This window comes from Anser anser (assembly GCF_964211835.1).
Source record: "Anser anser genome assembly, chromosome: 2".
Taxonomy (NCBI): Eukaryota; Metazoa; Chordata; class Aves; order Anseriformes; family Anatidae; genus Anser; species Anser anser.
Genome location: NC_139721.1, coordinates 96,462,823 through 96,485,022, shown reverse-complemented (window position 1 = coordinate 96,485,022; position 22,200 = coordinate 96,462,823). Strand labels below are relative to the sequence as shown.

General features: G+C 38.3%; 1 protein-coding gene across 11 annotated transcripts in view; it reads right to left on the bottom strand.

Moving 5' to 3' along the window:
* Positions 1-22,200, bottom strand: part of ELMO1 (engulfment and cell motility 1) — a 304,941-nt gene that overhangs the window by 204,385 nt on the left and 78,356 nt on the right. For 10 of the 11 annotated variants that reach the window (XM_083826075.1, XM_083826074.1, XM_083826086.1 and 7 more), the window contains 2 exons: positions 16,189-16,358; positions 4,574-4,609 (listed from right to left, as the gene is read on the bottom strand). In XM_083826075.1, the coding sequence (XP_083682201.1) occupies positions 4,574-4,609; positions 16,189-16,358 (206 nt within the window). Of the gene's footprint in view, positions 1-4,573; positions 4,610-16,188; positions 16,359-19,210; positions 19,913-22,200 lie in introns of those variants that run through there. The other variant, XM_083826076.1, reaches the window with a different exon arrangement.

Sequence of the window (22,200 nt, the reverse complement as noted above, 5' to 3'; positions counted from 1 at the left end):
CTGCTGAAGAGCAAATCAACAGCTGTTTTTCATTTTATTTTTACAATATAGGCAAAGATCAGGTCAATGCCTGCTAATTTATGTTCCTAAGAATTTTCTGCTTTCTTACCTTCTGAAACCGAAGAAAAAAATCCATACATTTTGATATTACTCTTTCCTAAAACTAAAAAGAACGTGCATGTGACTCTGACCACCATGCCTGTCTCTCACCTGCCTGCATATTATTAATTATACATGCAAAACCATCTTTTTATCATGTGTAATTTTAATCCTCAGATATATGTGTGTATGTAATCCTCAGATGTATGTATGGAGCGTCCCCCTGTACTAGGCTCTGGTGAGGCCACACCTCGAGTAGTGTTCAGTTTTGGGCCCCTCACTACAAGAAGGACATGGAGGTGCTCAAGAGAGTCCAGAGAAGGGCAACGAAGCTGGTGAGGGGTCTGGAGGGATCTGGAGAACAAGTCTTATGAGGAGCGGCTGAGGGAGCTGGGATTGTTCAACCTGGAGAAGAGGAGGCTTAGGGGCGACCTTATCGCTCTCTACAGGTACCTTAAAGGAGGCTGTAGCGAGGTGGGGGTGGTCTATTCTCCCACATGCCTGGTGACAGGATGAGGGGGAATGGGCTAAAGTTGCGCCAGGGGAGGTTTAGGTTGGATATTAGGAAAAACTCCGTTACTGAAAGGGTTGTTAGGCATTGGAATGGGCTGCCCAGGGAAGTGGTTGAGTCACCATCCCTGGAGGTCTTTAAAAGACATTTGGATGTTGAGCTTAGTGATATGGTTTAGTGAAGGACTTGTTAGTGTTAGGTCATAGTTTGGACTAGGTGATCGTGGAGGTCTCTTCCAACCTAGATGATTCTGTGATTCTGTGAACTATGTCTGATATTTTGAAATATTTAAATTGCCTAATGCAATTTGGATTTCTTCTCAAATTAAATTAATGGGACTTGATCACTCAAATTCCATAGATATTTTTGAAAAAAATCTCAATTCATGTTTACACACATTGAAATTAACATTGTATTGGTATAGAGGATGGAAAAATATTCAGCTGTCCAAATGATTCTGTAAATCAAGGTAATTAATCAGGGTAAGCTGTCATCAGGTCACAGAAAAATCAGTATGAGCTTTTACAAAGCTTAGTGGACTGTTTCATGTTTTACATGACAGAAGTTGCATAGGAAAAACTGCAAATTAACAGTTGCTTGTCCATCCTGACCAGGATCCCGCTACCAGCCCATTAGGACTAGAAGCCAAAGCCAGTACGCCTTTGCACAATGTTTTTCATAGACAAAACAGAATTGAAACTAACTGTGCAGAGGGAAGACAGCAAAGAAAAGAACTTGAACTGGGCAGGAGGCAACAAGGGAGCTGCAGCCCACCACCAGCTGCAGGAGTCAAGGAAGTGGTTAATTTCCATCCAGCAACTGTGCTCAGCTGAGCAGGCCTGACTTCATTGAGGTTAACATCAAAGAGGAAGAACAGCTTTGTAAGTCAGAGTTGTCAGGGATAAATGGCCACAAATAAATTTAAACAGAGCAGAATTTATCTAATCATAAGAGGACAAGTGCTCTGGAAAAATCATTGCAAGAACCTAAGCCTAAAATGAAGTCCAATGATGCAGCAGGATGCTCTGTAAGCACAGCGTGAACAAGTACCTCTTTTATTGCTATGACTCTTCTTCATTGCTTCTACACTTCCTTGCTTCTCCAAGCTTTCCAAGAGTGAAGCTAAGCCATCACATCAAACTAGGAGCAATTCACACTTACTTGCTATTTACTCTATACGGCTGAAAACGACTGAACAACCTGCAGGGTAGCTGCTCCTATTTTTCTAGGTGATGACAGAAAGCACACTTAACTGGTACACTGCAATTGACAGATTATTTTTTGCAACGCACCAAGCACCACTGAAGTATTTCTTTGTGGTACAGTTTCACCATGTTCATTATAAGGGATCAGCCCTACTGATTTTAAACCACTTGCATTCCAAAAAAACTGAAATAGCTTTGTAACCCTGGTATTAGCACTTCTCTAAGCTTGAAAATTAACTCCACTTAAAAAAAAAAAAAAAAAAAAAAAGAAAGAAAGAAAGAAAACAGACTGTGAATTTAAAATAGAACGTTAACTATTCTTGAATAAATCCAGGTGTAGATACACTTACTATGGAGTAGGACTTAATCCACTTTTAAGTAAATTAAGTAATTGTCAACATGAGAAAGTAGCCCAGAGGAGCTATTACACAGTGGTTCTTTGTGAAGATGTGATTAGAGTTACGTTTTCTCTTATTCCCCACCTTTTAAGTTCATGTTTTTGCTCATTTCATGGTAATTTCCCTAAAAAGATAAGCCTTCCTTAAGAATAGGAGTAACTATTTGCACAGGAATATCATCACTCCATTCAGCGTGGTTTGACTACAATTCAGTACTACAGCAGAAAGGTCAACTGATACAGCTGTTCCACAGGGATTTTCTGTTTTAATTTTTTTTTTAAACCCAAGCATTAGCCAACATGGGATAAATAAAATCTCAAAATAAAACAGGAAACTGTAATACTGAAAGAACAGACAAAAAGAAACTCACGTTTTAGGAGAAGGATTTCCTTCAGTGGAGAAAGCTATTAAACATGCCCTCTCTGTGAAAATCAGGTTTTAATTAAATCAACTTCCCCAGGCTAACATATGCAAGCCACCAGAGATAAAGTGAAATATTTGCACTTTATGAAATATCCCATCCTGTAAATGGAAAGTAAGTTTGTTTGTTTTGTTTTGTTTTTTTTAATTAGTATTTGGTTTCTTTAAAGTAGCTGTTAATAAAGATAGCAGTTGGAAGCTGCAAAGTTTTAATGTTTAGTTTGTTATACCATGATCTGAGGTTATTTTTATAGTTTTTGTTTCATTGGACCTTCTCCCATTAATACATGGGTGAAAAATATTGAGGATGTTTGACAACTACAGTCATTACAGCACTAGTGTAACTACTTTATCTTCAAAGGTTATGAACAGACCAGGTTCCGGAGCTACTAGTTTTATGTCTTGCCCGACAAGAGTCTGGTATCTTAGAACAAGTGCCAAACTCAAGGATTTGTTATTTTAATTGTATCGTTTCATGCACTACTGATAGAAATCAAAATATTGAACTATGTGCCCTGATATAAGTTGAACCTTACAGTATCAGGATTTAACATTCAAATTTGGAATAAACTTTAGTCACATACACATTCTTTTCTACTGTATTCACTGATGTGCTGTATCTACACTGATCAGTAAGTATCCTCTTAAAGTGGGTAAGGCCTATTTCCCATGAGTAAACATAACTAAACTATGCCATAAATAATTAATTCAGATCATCAGTATAACCAGATCCTAAAACCAGGGCACAATGCAACTGTAGGGTAGTACTGTCTTGAGACTACTCACAGGACAATCACGTAATTTAATGTAGAGAAGCCTTCAGGATAACAGAATTTGGAAGCAGACAGGTACTGAAGGAGTATAACTACTCTTCCACAAAAGAAAGAAAGAAACAAACAAAACTACTTTCGCATCAATGAGGGACAAAAACCCACCACCTAAATGCATAGGAGGTATCTCAGCAGGGCTCATGCTGCGAAGAATTCTGAAAGCCTCATGACATTTTAATTATTTTCCTCAGAATCTGAGCTTTTCTCCTAAGAAACAAGTTATTCTGTATTAGGTTGAGAAAGAGAATGTAGAGGAAGGATTTAAGCTTCCTGCCACATTTATTCTTACTGTTTAATATATTAGGCAATGATTTAATAAATATTTCAGAACTTGGTTTGCAGCAGCTTTGTGAAAGCATGATTCAGAGTGGATTTGGATGGGGACCTGTATTTCCTGCATGATAAATCACATCAGAGTGATGTACAATTAATCAATTAATTATTCTTTTGCTTGCTTAGTTTTTAGCTACATTTGACATGACAAATTTGCAAGTCTACCGAGATACTATAGAACATCTCTTGCGGTCCCAGTTTATTAAAGCCTATGAAGTGTGTGTTTAACTTGAAGCATGGAGAAGAATCACATTCAAAATCATTAGGGCAACAAGCATGCTTCAGAAGTTTCTGATAAGAAGTCCTTTACTATATTACGGTCTCCCTTTATGCAGTTATCTGAAATAATTAGCACTAACTGGGACCAGCAAGTAACAGGAATCCAAAGTGGCATGATCTCTTTTATCCACTAATCTCAACAATTAGAATTGCCTACTATTGATCATATAAATCACACAAATTTAAGAGAGGAACATGGAGAAGGCAGGGAAACAATTTGATTGCTCAAGTTTTTTTTAAAAAAAAGCGCATTTTTTTTAAGAATAGTAGAAGCCCCCTGCAGAAGTTACAGAAACAAAGCACCCATTCCACAAGCAAAGCAAAAAAGGCTCCATCAGATATTATTAATAGGTATCAAAGAGCAGAAAACAGAGGTTGAAGATTGGCTTAATGAATATGCACAGACACTTTTACATATAAAGATTAGCGCAAGGGCCTGAATTCAGTCATGCAAAAGAAGAGGAAGTGTGCAAGGTGATGATCTAATCAGGTTCTTACCAGGGCTTCATTATCTTCTGCAATTTCTGATATCGTCTGTAAAATTAAAACTTGCAAGTGAGGAGAGACACTTTAAAACATCTGTATGCTAATTACCTATGCATACACACACACAAAATTCATAGTCTAATTCATAAAATTCTAAAGACAGACACACAGTAGCAGGCAGTAAGTTACTAACAATTTGCTGTGAACAGAAACAGTTCAGTATCCGTTAAAGGAAAGTACATTCAAAGTTAATTTCAAATATTTGTTCAGAATATTTCTGTTAACAAAAAAGCAAAATAGAATAGATAATTGACAAGGTGAAAACATTAAACATTTCTCTTAACCATTAAAGCATTCCTAGGCATCCTAAATTATTTAAGTATTTGTATAAAATAAGTCTTTGGTAGAAAACAACAAAGGTTTACACATAGGCATTTTCTGTCTCATTCCTATGACATGTAATCACTTGTCTAACAAATGTATTTACTTTCAGTCTCCATTACTAATACTGAGGTCAGAGTTGTCAGCATGGTTGAAAGTTGTTGCTTAGCTAGAACCAATACAGACCAAAATCCTGATCTTCTGATGTCAGTGACAAGTTTTCCATCGACTTCAAAGGCAAACAAAAATTACCTTGGCTTTTCAACCATGGATGTGTATTTACTCCACAGCTCAAAACCACTTCATGCCAGCTCAATGACAACTACAGTCCAGTGGTCTTACAAAGTGTGTAAACTCACCTGCTACCTTTGTTGCTTTTTAATTCACAGCCTGATAGACATGCCTAGACCCAAAGTGCTGAATCAACCCACTTAAGAAAGACAATGACCTGCTTACAGAAATGTAACTCACTGTTTCAGATGCCAGCAGGTTCACCTACATAACTAGCTTTCAGCATCATGCTGTCACTTTCCTAGTAGCTTCCAAAGCACTTGGTTCCTAGCTGTGGCAAGAGGTTTAATGTATACCAGTTAAAAGATTTTTTATTTAGACATTTCCTGTGTGTGTTTTTTTTGTTTGTTTTGTTTTGTTTTCCCTGAGATATAGGGCTGTGCACCCTCAGTGAGCAAGAAGCTTTGGCATCATATTACTATATATTCAAGAAACTAGAAGTCAAATATTAAGGGGGGGGGTGGGGAAGCAATAAGCACGTTTGAAAGCTGTAGTCCACTAATCACAATTTGCAAGTCACCTTCCTGGTAATAACTGGCTTCAGAACTGCTGGTTATGCTACTAAGGAAACCAAAATAAAGACACAATCAATGGTAAAAATCGCATCCAACACAAGTAACTGTTGTTGTGGTTTTTTTGTAAAATATCACTTGAAACAAGTGGGGGGGAAAAGTCAGTCTCCTACTTAGCCCCTTCCTATGTCCCCTAAATCTGTTTCACAGGCTTCTTTCAGAGGTTTGGCTGGGCAGACTAGTGCCCAACAGGAAAACAAGGAGGTTCCTCCTTCCTCCCTGTCCCCTTCTGCCCAGGTCTTCCCCTTTGCACTCGCCATTCTGCTCTCAACAGCCCACACTCCAGTCTCTCTAACTGTTGATTCAACTTGCTCTCCCAGAACTCGATTAGATTATTTTCTTTTCTTTTGGTACAGCCGTGACTCCTCCTACCTTGCATTTTCCATTCTTTTTATGCATAAGCAATGTTGTGCTTTCTACTTAGACTGCTTGAATTTATGTAGTGTCTTTTCAGGAAGAAGGACCAGCCTCAGACAGAGCAGCTTTAGGGCTGGCTTGTGTAATCTCAAGTGCAGAAAACACAAAGACCACATTACAGCGACAGCAGTTTGACATCATTCAGTGCTAGCTGTGAGCTGAAATATTCATGCCTGAAGAGAATGATGGAACAGGTTATCCTATATCCAGGCACAGAATAAGCCACAGCTAGGCTCAAATTAAAACTATGATGGGATTTTTTTGTTGTTGGATTTCATGGCTTTGTTTTTTTCTGCTGCCCCAGCTACCTGTGTAGCCAGCAGTAATAAGCAAACAAAAAGCATCTGGAGGATCAGACAGTTGTAAGAAGGGGAGAAAATTACCCTTAATATGCTTTTACTAGCAGAAAAGCTCAAAGCATTTCCTACAGTAGGAGAGCCCATCTTCAGCAAAACATCCCTTCCTGTGCTTCTGCCAACACAGTGAGCTGCAGGAGACTGTGCTAAACTGTAACAAGCACACACAAAAAAAAACACAACAAAAGCGTTTTGTCAGCTCCCAAATGTGTGTGGATCCAAGCAACCTTATGCAGCACATGCCAGCAAAACCTCTTAGCATCCTTCTGAGCTGAGTGGCAAGTAAATTTGAAATTGGTGATGTGTCTTTTTGACATCAAAGAGAAGAATGAGTGGCGTTTGCATACCGGTAGCATTTCAAGAGGCAGGCTCAATTTTGCCAGAGATTTTTCACAACAGGATGTAATCAGGTGCATTTTCTGCATGACTAAACCCAGGGATTAAAGAACAAATATCTTAATCCCAGAACAAAACATTTAGACAGTGACTTCCTTAGCATTTGCAGGACCTTTACCCACCTAGAGTTAACTGGTAATTAGTTAATTTGAGAAGAAGATAAGCAATATAAAACAACTTTTTTTTTTTAGAAAAATACCAAGAAAATTAAATTATACAGATCTTTTCTGGTGAAGCAAATTTTGACTTGAGAGGAAAAATAACCATCATATTAGAGCAAACAATTTCTATTAATCTCTGTTGCCTGAATGTCTGACGAGAGCAGCAGTCAATCAATGACACCAAATGTTGCAGTGACATTGTACAGTATGGTTACAGATGCACTTCTTTCACCACTGAACAGGTGGAGGCTGTTATCAAAAGAAGCACATACTATTTTCATCCTATCAATCATCAAAGCAAACGCCTATAACCTGGTATTAACAGCATTACTGCTCACGTTCACCCACAGAGAATGTTAACGTTAACACTCAAGGAGTAATCGAGCTAACTCTTTGAGCAAGTCAGCCTGGAAAGGAACAAGTACAATCTACCACCTCCATTAGTTTTCCTCTTTTTGTGTGCATATATGTATATAAACACACACACACACACACAACTGCTGTTTCTCCTGGAGGGCTGGCTGTGGTAGCAACCAGACAGTTCTGTAGAAACACTTCCTGGGTGAGTTACCCCAGGCACGGTCAAAAATGCTGAAAATCTTAGTGATCTAGTCTAGACACCATAATTAGCCAGATACCTATATAAATATATATATATATTTTTTTTTTTTAAGAAGCTGTCCTTCAGTTGCACTTGCACAGATGGGAATAAAACCATGGCCAAATATTATGAGGGCAAATTAACTAGCGTTTGTGAAAGGTTCAGATACTGTAGTGGTGAAAGCCGTAAAAACAGATAGCAACTTTAATTGAGGGAGAAATCACAAAACAAATGCCAACATAATGCAAAGTAAACATTAACGACAAGTTACTGGTTTAGACATTTTGCTGCCACAATATTTTCCCTGTCTGGCCTCAAAGGAACTTTGTGATACATTTCTGGCTGAATTCCAAGGACCAGCAGTTCCCTTTGGACCTCCCCAAGCCATACAGACCTAAACTTGCCCAAAGTGCACCGTAGGTTGTGTCAAGAGTGGCTTCCAGCAGCGACCATATTAGCAAGGACCTAACTGGGTCAACTCCTACATGTTCACATGCAAAAATTGCTGTACAATAACCTAAGATCTCCAAGTCCTGATCACAGCTGGGATAACGTGCACTGCACAATAAAGGCTTGTCTGAACTGGAGAAAACTACTAAAAATTTTGTCCCATTGAGGTAGCCAGTGCAGACCCACTGGAGTTAGAAATGCAAAGAGCTAAAGTAGTCATATCACTCACCGCAACCCATGTCTCTGAGCCTGCCCTGTTTAAATATTTGCAGAGCTGGACAAAAACACCAGAGGATAAAAGCCTTCCATTCAGCATGGCCCTGGCCATGGCCATTATTAGCAAAGGTAGAACATGCAAATAAGAACTTCCTCCTGCATGTAACAAAACACTGACTGGATGATGGATGAAGGACCTTCTATAACCACAGTAAATCTGTACTTGGACACTGTTTTTCAGGCACTCACAAGGATAGCCCACAGTCTGGATAATAGGCAGCATTTAGGAATCACAAGACAAATACACAGGAGTGCATTTTTCTAGATTCTGTCTGTATCAGGTGTGGTGATCACATAAATGAAGTCTGGCTAACACCTGTGGTGAGGGTTTGAAATATATTATTTAGATGAAATCTGCAAAATGATTTTTAATGCGTGCAGCAGCACTCCCACTCCTCACAGCCACGGCAATAATCCACAGTCACCACAGCTTGACAGAAAAACTCTGGAAAAGTTGCAGAAGTGAAGATTTTATGCTTTACTTCTAATTTTTGCTATTTCTTTGAATACTATATTTTCATATGAATTTTTTAAAAATGAGTTTTGTCTAGCACTTGGTACTCTGAAGCATTTTGGAAACATAAATCTGCCTTAGAATTACTCTTTTTAATGACATTTTACAAAAGTGGTTGCCAAACCAAAACCAATAATACTGTCTCCTCTCCTCTCCCTTGTTCCTGTCAACAGGGTGTTCATATCAATACTTAACTGGGGTCATTTAAATGCTAATATTCTTAAGCGCAGGCCAAGTAAGAAGAACTCCAGAACGAAAGCGTCTAGGATGAGGGGAGAGCAGGCAGAAGCAAGTCTCCCCCTTTTCCCTCCAAAGGTGTGATCTTCAATGGTTCATTCTCCTGTCATTACCATCTCCACAGTGGAAGAACTGGATTAGCTGATTTTTATAAACTGTTCTATATTTCTGTCTTACAGACAACGGGTCACATGTTCCTGACATCATAGAAGCGCTAAGAAATGAAGATTGCACAAAGCCCCTGTTGGACACGAATTGATGTTGGCAGCAATGTCAGATTAAGTAATCTATGCTTCCAGGTGAAGATTCACAGGAACGGCTGAGCCTGACAGCCCAGTGCTGTCAAAATAAATAAATAAATAAAATTATTTTCCTCCCTTCATTGGCTGGTTTATTTTCTGCCAGATTAGCAATATGAATTTGCTCACTAAGGAGTCAGATGAACACTGGAGCTGACCAAGTGTTGAGATGACCAAAAAGAGGAGCATGGACCATGCAGCCAGTAGCAGGGAAGGGTGGAAAAGAAGTACTTTATTCTGCAAAGACCTACTAGTTTAGTACTGTGCACATCTGAAAAAACTCATTTTCCATTTATCCAGTCAGTTGTGCTTGTATAACTGCTTTCTGGGACAACATGGTGAGCTCATCAATGAAGGAGCTGAGCTGGGTTGTGGAATATTGTATTAAAAGTAGCCTTTATTGTCACTTTTAATAATCTAGACAAGTTTTCCAGTCCAGATTGCGATAAATATTATTGGCATAACTCTTCAAACAAAGAAGGACAGGAACAAGAGGCTGTGAGCGAAGGCAGCTTAAGTGTTTTGACAGCAGTACTGAAATACTCATCAGACTGAGATGGAAAAAAAACATTAGCAGGTATTTGAGCAATTGTCCCAAAAAGTGTGTTAAAGTTGGAGTAATTCCAAACCAATCTGTCTTCAGTTTTCCACTGGGCTGGTATACAGTATTATCTCTGTAAGACAAGCCAAGAGCTAGTATTTCACTGAACAATACAATTTGTCCTTAAATAATGCACAAATGCCATCTCAGAGACTTCCAGCTGTACAGCAGCCAACTCCACCACTGCACATGTTCAATAGAAGACTCCTCTCAGTTAAGAGGTAAAAAAAGAAAAAAAAATATACAAATACATGTTTGTTGAGAAGTCTGTATAACTCTGATCTAGCTACATTTATTATTTCCAGCAGGAAGACAAAATTGAACAGCCACCACAATTTGAAGCAAGTTTTTCATCTCTGATCTGCCCATAAAACGGTTGCATGTCCCTTAAAATTAAAACCAGACAATCTGTAACCATGTCTGAGCAGCATCAACCAGCACGCTCCTGTGACACTGCTGTGCTACAATAAAGCTACTCAGCACAGCCATATCTACGAAGCGGACCTCTGAAGAACTCCCTGCCCAACAGCAACAGAAACAATTCTGCTTACTGCCAAGGCAGCTAGGCTTTGCATAGTCTCAGCTTTTTGGCAAAAGCTATCTGTGATTTCAGCCAAATGACAAGTGACAGAGACAGTGATACTGCCAGTAAAAAAAAAAAAAGGAAAGAAAAAACTGAAAATTCTACTAGAGGTCTTCCTTTTTTTCTTCCCAGTCATGAGATTATTTTTACTGATAATGACAAGAATAAATTCAGATTCCTTTTAACTCTTTACAGCTTTCATTATTTATGGTCTGTGACTTGTATTTTCCTTTTCTTATAGGGACTTTACAAAAACTATCAGTTGGGTTCTTTCTTCCCTTTTAAGGAAGGCTGAGAGTCTGTCCCAGTCACACAACTCATCTGACATGTCAAGGAAAAAATACACTACATCTTTACACCAGCCTTCTGTAACATCAGAATGACTGCCTATACAGCCATATTTTTCCAAAAATATTAATTCTGGACTAGACTACGGAACAGATCTCTGAGTGAGTGAATTACATTATCTCAGATAGGGTAGCAAGGAGACATGACTATTTCTTCCAGTTTGGCCTCTAGCATTGCTTTCCTTCTGCCTTTTTTTATTTTTTTTTTTTTTTTTTAGCATATTGCACTCTGTGGGGGGAGAGAGCAGAAGAAACCCATCCCCACACTTCCCTTTTACACTGTCCATACATCCAATCAGATTGACATTATATTCAAATTCCCTTAACTAGGCACAAACTGGGCTTCAAATGTAAAAACAGTGCTAGAAGTGCTATGGAAATCCCTTTCTGAAGAAGTTTCTTAAAAGGAAAAAAACTTTGTGTATGCACACACACACCTCTTTGGTGATAACAGAAGCACCAAGTATAAGAAATGATTCAGCATCATGGATAATTACAAAATGGAATCATCATTTACTTGCTCTTCACGACCTAACTTGTCTTGTAGCTTCTACTATTATTTATAGGTCACCTGAACCACAAAAATAAACCTTAAAAACAACTTCTTGTTGTTGTTTAATAAAAGACTCACAGCATACTCTGGAAGCAAGAATGAGCCTAAAGGAAAACCAGCAATGAGCCACCTCAAACAGCAGGACTGAGATAAGTAAGTACAGTTTCTAAGACATGTTGCATCTCTGCTAATATAAATATATCAATATTGACAAGATTCTTTCTCAGCTTCACTAGAGTCCCATGCATCTTACAATCCATTCACCAGCAACCCCTATGGCTTTGTCCCAGCACACACCATGCCTACAGTTTCTCTGCTCTAAGCAGCAGGCACTCGAAGAGATCTGGAGCAAATTATGGTAACTACATGTAATATTAAAATCAAAATAATATTGAAATAATACTATTTATTGAAATAATAATAAAAATTTAAAAGACCTCTCTTAATTTGTTATTTTTCAAGCTATACTATCATCAGAAACTGGAAAGGCTTTTTTTTTTAATGCATTTTATTTTTCTTCCAACATTCAGGGATATAGCATACAGGAAGTTAAATAAGAAACACTGCTAGCTCTTGTCAACTTTTTGTATTACTACTTCTTTCCATCACCAGCAAAATGAAGCAGAGGTAACTAGAAACCCAGGACTTTACATTCCCTTGCTCTGACCACTGTACTTTTACAAGCATCAGCTTCACTAAAATAACGAGTAAGTAGCACAATAAATAAAGCCAAGTATAAATACAGCATGGGCCTTTTCCTTGGTGAAAGCTGTAGCTGGAGTCTTGCTTTCCAGAGGCTGCCCACTAAAATTTAGTTACAGATTCAAATTGTAACTTAAGAGCTGCCCCTAACATGAGCTCCACATGCAAAGAAAACCTCAGAGCAAACTTATACTGAGCATGATGGTACTTTTAATGAGCGCTGTTTGCCCCTTTGGGGAATATAGAGAATAAAGCCTGAATTAACAAAATTCATCAATTTCTAGCACAGCTGCACCACACCATGAACAGAGGCCCCACTCAGCCTGGGCTCTACCCACCACAGGGTTGTACCTCAGCTGTATTAACCCACGGGCGGCCAGGAAAGCACCCAGGGGAGCTCCACGCAGAGCAGCACCAGACTCAGGGCGTGTGTCCCATTCCCCATGGCCCCCCATAGGCTTCACGCCAATCTCTGGGCCTGGGCTCCAATATCAGAGCATAAAGAAGGGTATTGAGGGGGGGGAATGAACAGGATGGACAGACCACATGCTCTTTCTGCATCCACTCACTCCCACTTCCCCTCTTTCTTCTGCAAGTCTCAAAATGAGCAAAAGCTGACTGTGCAAAACCAAAGTGGATATTTCTCAAACAAGTTAACGAGCTGGATTGGCTTTGTGAAGCATCCAGACACCAGACCCAATTCAAGGAAGACAGCAGAACTGGGCTGCAAAGCAGGGGTTAGCACACAAAGAATGGGAGAAGAGGGCAGGGAGCTGGACCATCTCGTAGCAGCATCAAACCATTCGGGTTCCTCAGCTGTACGGTTGGATTGTAGCCTCGTTCAAGCCAGGCTGGCCCAACAACAATAACTCAAAGGTGGGTAAGATAACTCCACATTAAAGACACATGGCCCATCAAAGAAGTTTCCAGCCTTCCCTCAAACTTCTGGCTCCTTCCTCCTCCAAAACATCCCACCCCCACGTTATATTAACATAACTGTTTGAGGAGGTCAACCTACAGACACTGAAATGATCAGAGTTAAAAATACCATCAAGTGGCAAGTACTAGGAAGGAGAAGAGAAGGGAAGAGAGCTTTTTGGTGACCTGTTCAGCAGCACAGCCCCCAAGGCCATGCAGTTGAAGGGGCAGGCCCGGTATGGGAGCTAATGGCAAGGAGACCTTCAGCCAGGTTGGCCAGTTCAACCAGCATGTTGTGGGATGTCTCATGAATGTCATTGCAGAGAGTCCAAGGAAAAGCAGGACTAGAGAACATCTGAGAACATTTTACTGACTCCGGTTGGTTTTCCTTGACAGATTAGGGAACTCAAAGTGCTGTCAGTCCTTGTTGTCCCACTCTCTCCTCCATATATTTCCTCTTCTCCCCCTCCCCCCTTCCGCCCCCCCCAACACACACTTTGTTCACTCACGGGACATTTTGAAAAGTTGTTTTTCTACAATAATCAAGTTTAAAAAAAAAATCACTATTATTGATTCTTACCCAAAAGTACTTTGTCTGTTGGCTTAGTGTGTTGAAACAAGAAGCCCAATGAGTGACAGACCCTGAAGTAGGAGGTCAGGATCAATAGCTGGAAGTCAGACCCGAAAGGGAAGCAGCAGCACCACAGCAGGTTTAGTTTGTTGAGTCTCTTTATATTAGGATTTGCTCCTTTCATTAAATCTCAAGTTCTGTCAAACATGTGTTTATCAGACAGTGATGCACAGCATAAAAGTAGAAGGGAATGCACGGTGTAGCACAGATGTCCTTGCTTTACAAAGTCCCTTCGCTAAGGAAGACTTGGAAAAAACAGAAATACAGGTTGTCTAGATTGATAAATATGAAGAAGACTGCAGTAAGTACTGAATGTTCATCAACATGTGAAGATGCTGGAAATATTTAGTATGAATCTTTGCTCAGTGTCTGAACTAGACAGTGTTTCTCCCCACAGGCAGAAACTGTGAGAAATAGATTAGACAGGTAGATCAATCAATGCCTCTTTGATGATACATTACACCACTTACAAAAGAAGAAGCTGAAATTCCTCCAAAGGAAAGCCACTTAAAAAAATAAAAAAAAAATGCAATGGGACTCTGCTCATATGTCCAGTCTACAAGCCTGCCATGTGGTCTGAAAACTTATGCCCTCAGACATGAATTATTACCAGGGTGTAAATTGCTGAGCATTTCTTTCAGCAGCAGTGCCGGCTTAAGTAATTTCCCCTCCCAGAAAACAGTTAACTATTAAACCAGACCAGTATGGTACAGCTTGGCCCAGCTCTCAGCTACAAAGCAATAGTACAGACACATCTGAAGGGTGAGGAGGACACTTGCTTTAGCCTTGATGAAGCTAAAAGCAGTGCTTTAAAAAAAAAAAAAAAAAAGTGAACATTCCTTGTCTGTTTCAATACAAAATAAAGAGCTTTAGCTTAAATACCTTTCACAGTGTAAAAGGTAAACCGTTTAACTAAATCCATGACAAAATAAACTATAGAGGCAGTGACTTTTAAATTGATTGTGATCTTCCTAGGCACATACAAGCATGACCATTCGGTAAATTTTTTAATTAGTTCAGTGGGAAGTGGTGGATATAATTGTGTTTATACTTTTACATTAACTTAAACCTATCTTTAGTTTTAATTTATTTCGGTCCTTAAAGAAAAAGTATATGAATATAAGATGATTTGACTAATATATTAAAAAAGTTTTCTATTTATTAAAGTGACATAATATATGCCACAGATCATGTCACTGCAAAAAAATAAAGACCATAAACCCAAAATACTGAAGATGAAACCATGACATACAGGAACTCCAGTATACCACTGGAGTTAGGCAATGGAGATTCAAAGTCCAACAGACCATTAGCCACATAACAGGCTTATCAGCAAGAGTATGCACATTTTCCAACCTAAGGATTACTAGATTCTAAGAAGGTTTTTTGGTTGGTTGGTTGTTTTTTGTTTGCTTGCTTTTGAAAATTCACAGTACATTTTGCATGGGATCATCACAGATGATACCATTTCAAAGGCCACTTACTGCTTTTGCTTTACTCCCTAAATTACTTACTTTCTTGAACCTGAGGGAACACAAGCACATTTGAGAGTGGATCTAAAATGATTTCAGCAACTGACTTCTGATGCCTAGTCCACAAGACTGGACATCCCCAAAGAATGTGGAGGGGTACCTTTAGCATGTTTATTTTCTCTCAGCAAAGGGTGTGGGAACTGTTGACTCCTCATATGTAGTAGAGGTTGACACTGACTGCAAAGCGCTAAAAACTCCGACTCGAATTTAAAAACCTACTTGAAACAGTAACTTAAAACATAATTTAATAGTGCAATAATCCATTTGATATATTTGTTGTTGTAGCATCCACATTAAGACAAGGAAAACTCATTCAATACCACAGTCCAAAATTTCAGCAGTGGTTAAAATCGTTAAGATGTTCTGGTAAAGAATAGAAGTATTAATAAAATGCAAGCACTAGACTTTGCCATTACATGTTCTACAATGTTTTGAAAAACACTGAATTTAAAACACAGTTTTCATGTGACATCACTTAAATATCAGCCTTTTAATAAACTATCATTGATTTATCTAAATTCTAATGGGAAAGGGAGAAACTATGACCACAGTCTTCCTCAAAATTTTGTAGCATGGAGGGTTACTTGTGACATTGCTCACTCCCCTTTCCCACCATTCCATTGTTCGGAAAAACTAAAAATACATAATATATTCTCATCGATAATGGATATACTATCCTAGCAGCAGAGAACTGTTTAGATTTGACACTTTGTTATCTTAGTATTTGTAGAAATACTTCAGGCACTCAGAAAGAGAGTCTATCCATACACCATATGGGAGAAACATCACAATTTAAGCAGAATACTTACTCTGTGCCACTTTCAACCATTTGTGTTAGGAGAGAAATGCCATCTAGGTTTATAAATTCTTGGGCAAAAGTAACATCCCGTGAGTAGTTTGCTAAGTCTTTCAGTGCTTCTAACTTTGCATCCATACTAGAAGATTGGATCCTTTCATGGAGCTGCTGTGCATTTTGAGCCTGAAAGAAAAAGCATACAAAACAAAACCAAAAGAACTTATGTTACAATGACTATAACAAATAAAATGTCAGCGCAAACAGGAACCATGGCCATATTTAATATTAATGATATTTAACATTTACATTCTCTGAAATGTTCAAGTAGCTCAAATGCACATTACTTTTACAAAATTATATTATTCATGTATTACTCCTCCATTATGTATAATTATTTGGATTGTTGCAGAATCATAAATTGAGCAATGGATAGACATCCCATTGTGGCAGTCAAAATGCAAGCATTACAAAATACAGCCTTTGGCTTGAAAAGTTAGTGTGTCATATAAATAAAAGTAAAAATGGAATAAAACAAATTACATCAGACAGTATCAGTATAGTAATGACAACATTTTTTTTTCCTGGCAACACTTCCTTGGTTTAAGCATTTCTCATGACCTTTATTAATAAAGACCATATACTGTCCTAAGCAGGTTATGTCAAAAGAGCCCAATATCAGGCCTTCTGTTCCTTCCTCCCTCTCTTCTCTTCCACTTGCTCTCAATTCAAAAACCCATATTCTCTCTAAAAAAAGCATAGGAATGATTACTTCCCACATACTATATTGCCACTCATACATCTTTGTGTTAATTCAATACCGCATCTATGAGGCTACTCTGACCATTAACACTTTAAATACAGGATGAGGAGACAGCAATATCCAAACATAACACCAATGATTAAAGAAAAAAAAAAAAGCTAAGGGGATATATAAGTAAAGCATATTAAATTATGAATTTGTCCTTCTGTTTAGCTGTACAAATACTTTACATCTCGCAGTTTCAATCTGATGCTTTCACTTACCTAAACACAATTCCCAAAAGCATTAGTTAATAGCTAGCCAGTACTTCTCTTAGAAAAAGAATCCTCCTCATTATATGCAAATACTTGCTTTTTTTTTTTTTTTTTTTCCCAAAATTCACTTCTTGCCTGCACTGAACGAAAAGTAAATAAGAAGCTATGTGCCATTGTGCCATTAGGATTAGGAAACCAGATTAGTGGTAAATTCTGTTCAGTGTTACTTTCTCTGTGGTTTTGTTTATTCCTTCTCAGCAAGAGAAGAAAAATAAGAAGAAAAAAAAAGGCTGCACTGACAGACAATTAATTTTCTGTTCAAGTAATGAATATACTCTTCACAGAGATGATCATCTCTGCACATGAAGGTCCTCAGATAGTAGACATTTTTAGTGGAAGTGAACATTTAAACTGAGAACAAAGGAAAAAGTAAAACTACTGTGTTATAGATAAAGTTTCCTCTCAACATAATCTTAACTGCTTCACAAACATTAATAAATTAAATGTCCCAGTATCCCAGTATCCTCTGAGAAAAAAAAAATGTTACTTCCCTCTTTTTTTTTTTTTTAACAAAGAAAAAAAGGAATGTATGGTCTACACTCAGGTTTTCCCAGAACCTTTCTATTCAAGAGAAGCATGTACAGGGAGGAAATACTTTCTAGTTAATATAACTGTGGTTAACATCTTCAACTAAGACAGTATTGAAGATAAATAGAATATACTTTATTTCGGGGCGTTTCTATGCCTTAAGCATTAGGTGGTATAGCCATAGCAGTTACATTATCTATAAAAGGCACAATCCTGTCATCCAAAACACCCCTTTGCCACCATAAATTACCTACTCTCAATTGGCTTGAGCTGTAGTAGAGAAACAATGACTTATATCTTCTCTCTGTAATGGACAATGGCTGTCTAAATGGTAATAATATACATATATATATTCTCTCAAACATAAGCAGCTGGTAGACTAAAATGTGCCAAATGTGCCAAAGCCTATGGAAGATATAAAAATAGATCCCATTAACTTCCAACATCCAGGATGGCCACGAAATAATTCCTCCAAACCATGTCCTTCTTCGGAGTACGCAAAAGAAATTTTGATAAAATGCTATTGTACAATTAGCTACAAAAATTCCAAGCAATCACTACTACCGCATGAACTGAAAGTTCAACAGCCACCTCCTACCTCATCAAAAAAGCCCTACATTAAGCTTGATCTTCTCAGGACTCCCTGGTATAACAAGTGGGGAAGATCCAGAGAAGCAACGTATCCTTAAAATATTACTCTTTCTCAGAATGCATGCAATGTCTGAATTCCCACCTACCTCAGAAAAGAAGCACTTTGGAAAGTCTTCAGTATCAACCTAGGAGCTACATTCCCCTGACTTTGGAAATAATTGCTTAAATAATTTTGCTCATTAAGGTCTGTGCATGTCCTCGGTCATCTGCCATGATTCTGGGAGGTTAGTACCCCTGCTCCCCTCACTGTCTGAAGGCTACAACCCTACCATCTCTCCATGGGAAGCAGGTCTTCTTCTGAAGGCTTCTGGACCCCGTGAAAATGAAGCAAACAGCAAGGATGAACAAAACACTTGGTTCACTGTGACTGAGCAGCACTCCTGAGTTGCTCAAACAGTAAATCGGAGGAATTAAAACAGGCAATAGAGCTGTGGCCAAACAGGTGGGGACAGTAATCTCACATGTAACACAGCAGCAAGCAAAAGAGGATATGTGAGCAGAGCCAGAACATCCTCCTCCAAACCCTTTCACATCACATCTGCAACTGCTGTATGTCCAACACCTCATCTGCATATGCATTAACAATAGCTTATTAATTGTCAAGTTCACCCTTCCTCTTGAGAAGGGATTCCTACCCCCACCATAAACACCTGGAACTGGGAACTGCTGCTACCCATTAGACTTCCATTACATATGAATCAATACCCAGCTGGGAAAGAGCTAACCTTATCTCTCTCCAAAACAGAGAAGACCAGCACAGGGATGTGCAATTAACAGCTCACCTATGCTGCGGGACAGCAGCAGGACCAGTCTTTCAACAGAGATATGTTAGTCCTAGTTCCTGTGAAGCCAGTGAGAGCTTTGCAATCCACCACACTAAAAACAAAATAAAATCGTAAATCTGAGACAGTTTGGTCTCTTCTACAGAGCACAAAAATCTATAATGCAATGTCTCTTTGTTACAAAAATTGTTCAGCCCTGTTTTAAGCACATAAAAGAGAATTTACTAACATCCCATGCTTTATTGAACTATGTCATTGCTAAATGCCCCATCAGAAAAGTTTCTACACAGCTGTACTTGAGCTACATCAAACAAGTTTTGCAAGCTACTGCATCCAGCAAACCTCAAGCCTTCTCATATTGGAAAAAGGAAATGACAGAGCAGATCTTGATTAATGGCCTACACAAATATTTGTCTCAATAAAAACATTGGTACACGTCTCACTGGAAACATGTCCAAAAGTAACATTGGCCTTTGTCATTGCAAGTGCCTGACGGGTGAAAACATCGCTTCATTGAATACCATGCAGTTCTCTCAAGCCTCCTAGTCCTTGTTGCCATAGCACTCATACATGCTTATGGAATGTACAGATCACTTATGACTGCATTAAAAAATGAAACCCAGATGAAATATACTCGGAGTACTTACCAGGGAGCTATTTTAATGATTTACATTATTAGCTATTATTAGCATTATTAGCTATTTTAATGATTTACATTAATCATTTACATTAATGATTTAATGATGTCCATCAGTGGATGGACAGAGAGCATAGCTCATTAAAGCAACCATAGCGTTAGCTGCCATGTCTCTGCTCCTGCTGAAATATCATTCAGGTGAGAACAATAAATAAATATATAAAATCTGCCCAACTGAGAAGTGTTATGAAGGAATTAACAGAAACACAGTTGTTGAAGTAAATGTAAGACAGCATTGACTGCTCTCCTGTTTAGAAAGGCAGGAAGACAGGAGACTTGTAAAATGTGTGCTGTTGAAGACCAAGCATTTCAAAAGGCTGTCAAGAGGCATAAGCTACATGTCTAGTTTGAAATGACTTGCTCTAAGGACAGCCAGAAAGGTTGCCCTTAGAGAACAGCTGTGCTTAAAATAAGCAGCTTGATGGGATGACAGATTAAAAAGAAAACTAATGACCTAAATCCAAGATGTGGCTTGCTTAGAGCCTCAGATAGCCATGTGGAGGTTAGGAATCCCAAGAACATCCTAACAAAGGGTTCTACTGATCAAATTATCACTTGTTTGGCACTGAAGATTTTGTGCATCAAACTTTGAAAGCAAGTTATTACACAGATGCCCACGAGGCTTCTGTACAGAACACAAAATACATCAAGCCAGGGTAGAAGGGAAGACACACATTCCAAATGCAACCACAATGAAACATTGATGTGCTATGGAAGAAATCTGGACTGTATGGATTTTCTTATCTGTGGCTGTTTTTAGATTATGTTATCAGTCTTCCTCTTTATTCTTTACAAAAAGCAAAAAATAATTTAAAAAAAAGAGTATTTTCATCTTCCCTGTAGATAGTAGTCACATTATTCATCTTTCTGCTAGATAAAAAGGACATCAGTAACTAGCAAATACATTTTTTTACTAACCAAATATGCACTTCTGTGATTTAAGTGACTTATCAATACTTATATCGATAAGTGTTGAAACTCCATGGTGGTTTAAACTGCTACCTCCTCCTGGCGTGTTACTGCCACTTCACCGACAACTGCATATACGACAGAAAGCAGTGGAGGAGCGAACACGTTACACAACCATCATTATATGCAAACCAGATTCAACAAACCCAGCAAGACTGGCTAGCATCTGATGCCAGGTAGGCAATGAGATTCCACTTTAATTAGTGAAAGCATTAATTTTTTAACATTTTTATATTAATACTCAGCAAGCACAATTTCTACAGTCCAAAGCACTGTACAAATGTAATTCACAGAGCAGTCCTGTGCAACCACTACACATAGTTAAGGAGGCAGAAACAGAGGAACAGGGAAATGGTCACATCTAGAGCTGTGTACTAAATCCATGATAAAATCATTACAGATACATAGCTGTACATATTATGCAAATATGCCTAAAAGACGTTTATGCAATCAGTAGCCACTTAGGAGTGTTTGAGAAGCAGTGCTTTCTTCCTACCCCTGCTTTTGAAATAACCATTTTTTCTTACTACTTAAAATATGACTTTGAAACTTGAACACATGACACAAAACCTTTATCTATTAAAAGACAGAATACAACTCCACTTCCCAAAACTTCCTCTTGTATTTAAGTGCAGACAAATATAAAAGTAGCTCAACGACTTCCACAATCAGTGCTCTTGGTATAGGGTTTAATAATAACTAATTCACCACTACATAACAAATGTAATCACAGTCATAGACTTGATCTGCAAATATGCATGTATTTACCCAACTTAAAGGTTATTAAGTCAGTTGAACACAGATTAAGGCAACTGTAGATGAATTCTAGATCAGATTCCCCAAACTTTTACTCATTAAAGATAGAGGACTTGGATGCATAAGGAAAAATGAGTTGAAAAACCCACTCTTCCCTTATATGTGTCTTAGATCGGTAGATCACAGATGAGAAAAAAAAAAAACATGTTATTCACATCTGTAAAAGCATTCTGGGAAAACACTATGATGACTTAGCAAACACACCTTTTTACATAATTGCTCATGCTAGAAATGCTAATACAGCTGCTACAAACAACTCACAGGTTTGAGAACTCAATCAATCTCCAACCAGGGAAAAAAAACAAAACAAAACAAAACAAAACAAAAAAACATGATAAAAGCAAATGATCAGGCACTGTAAACACTACATTAGAAAAGGCTACTCATTGATTCAACATTAAAGGTATACGGTTCTTGAGCAAGCCATGTCTTCCTAAGTACCCAAGAAGCTACTTCAAAACAAACAGCTAGTGCTCCAATAATCAGTTCTGTTTCAAAATCGCTAAAT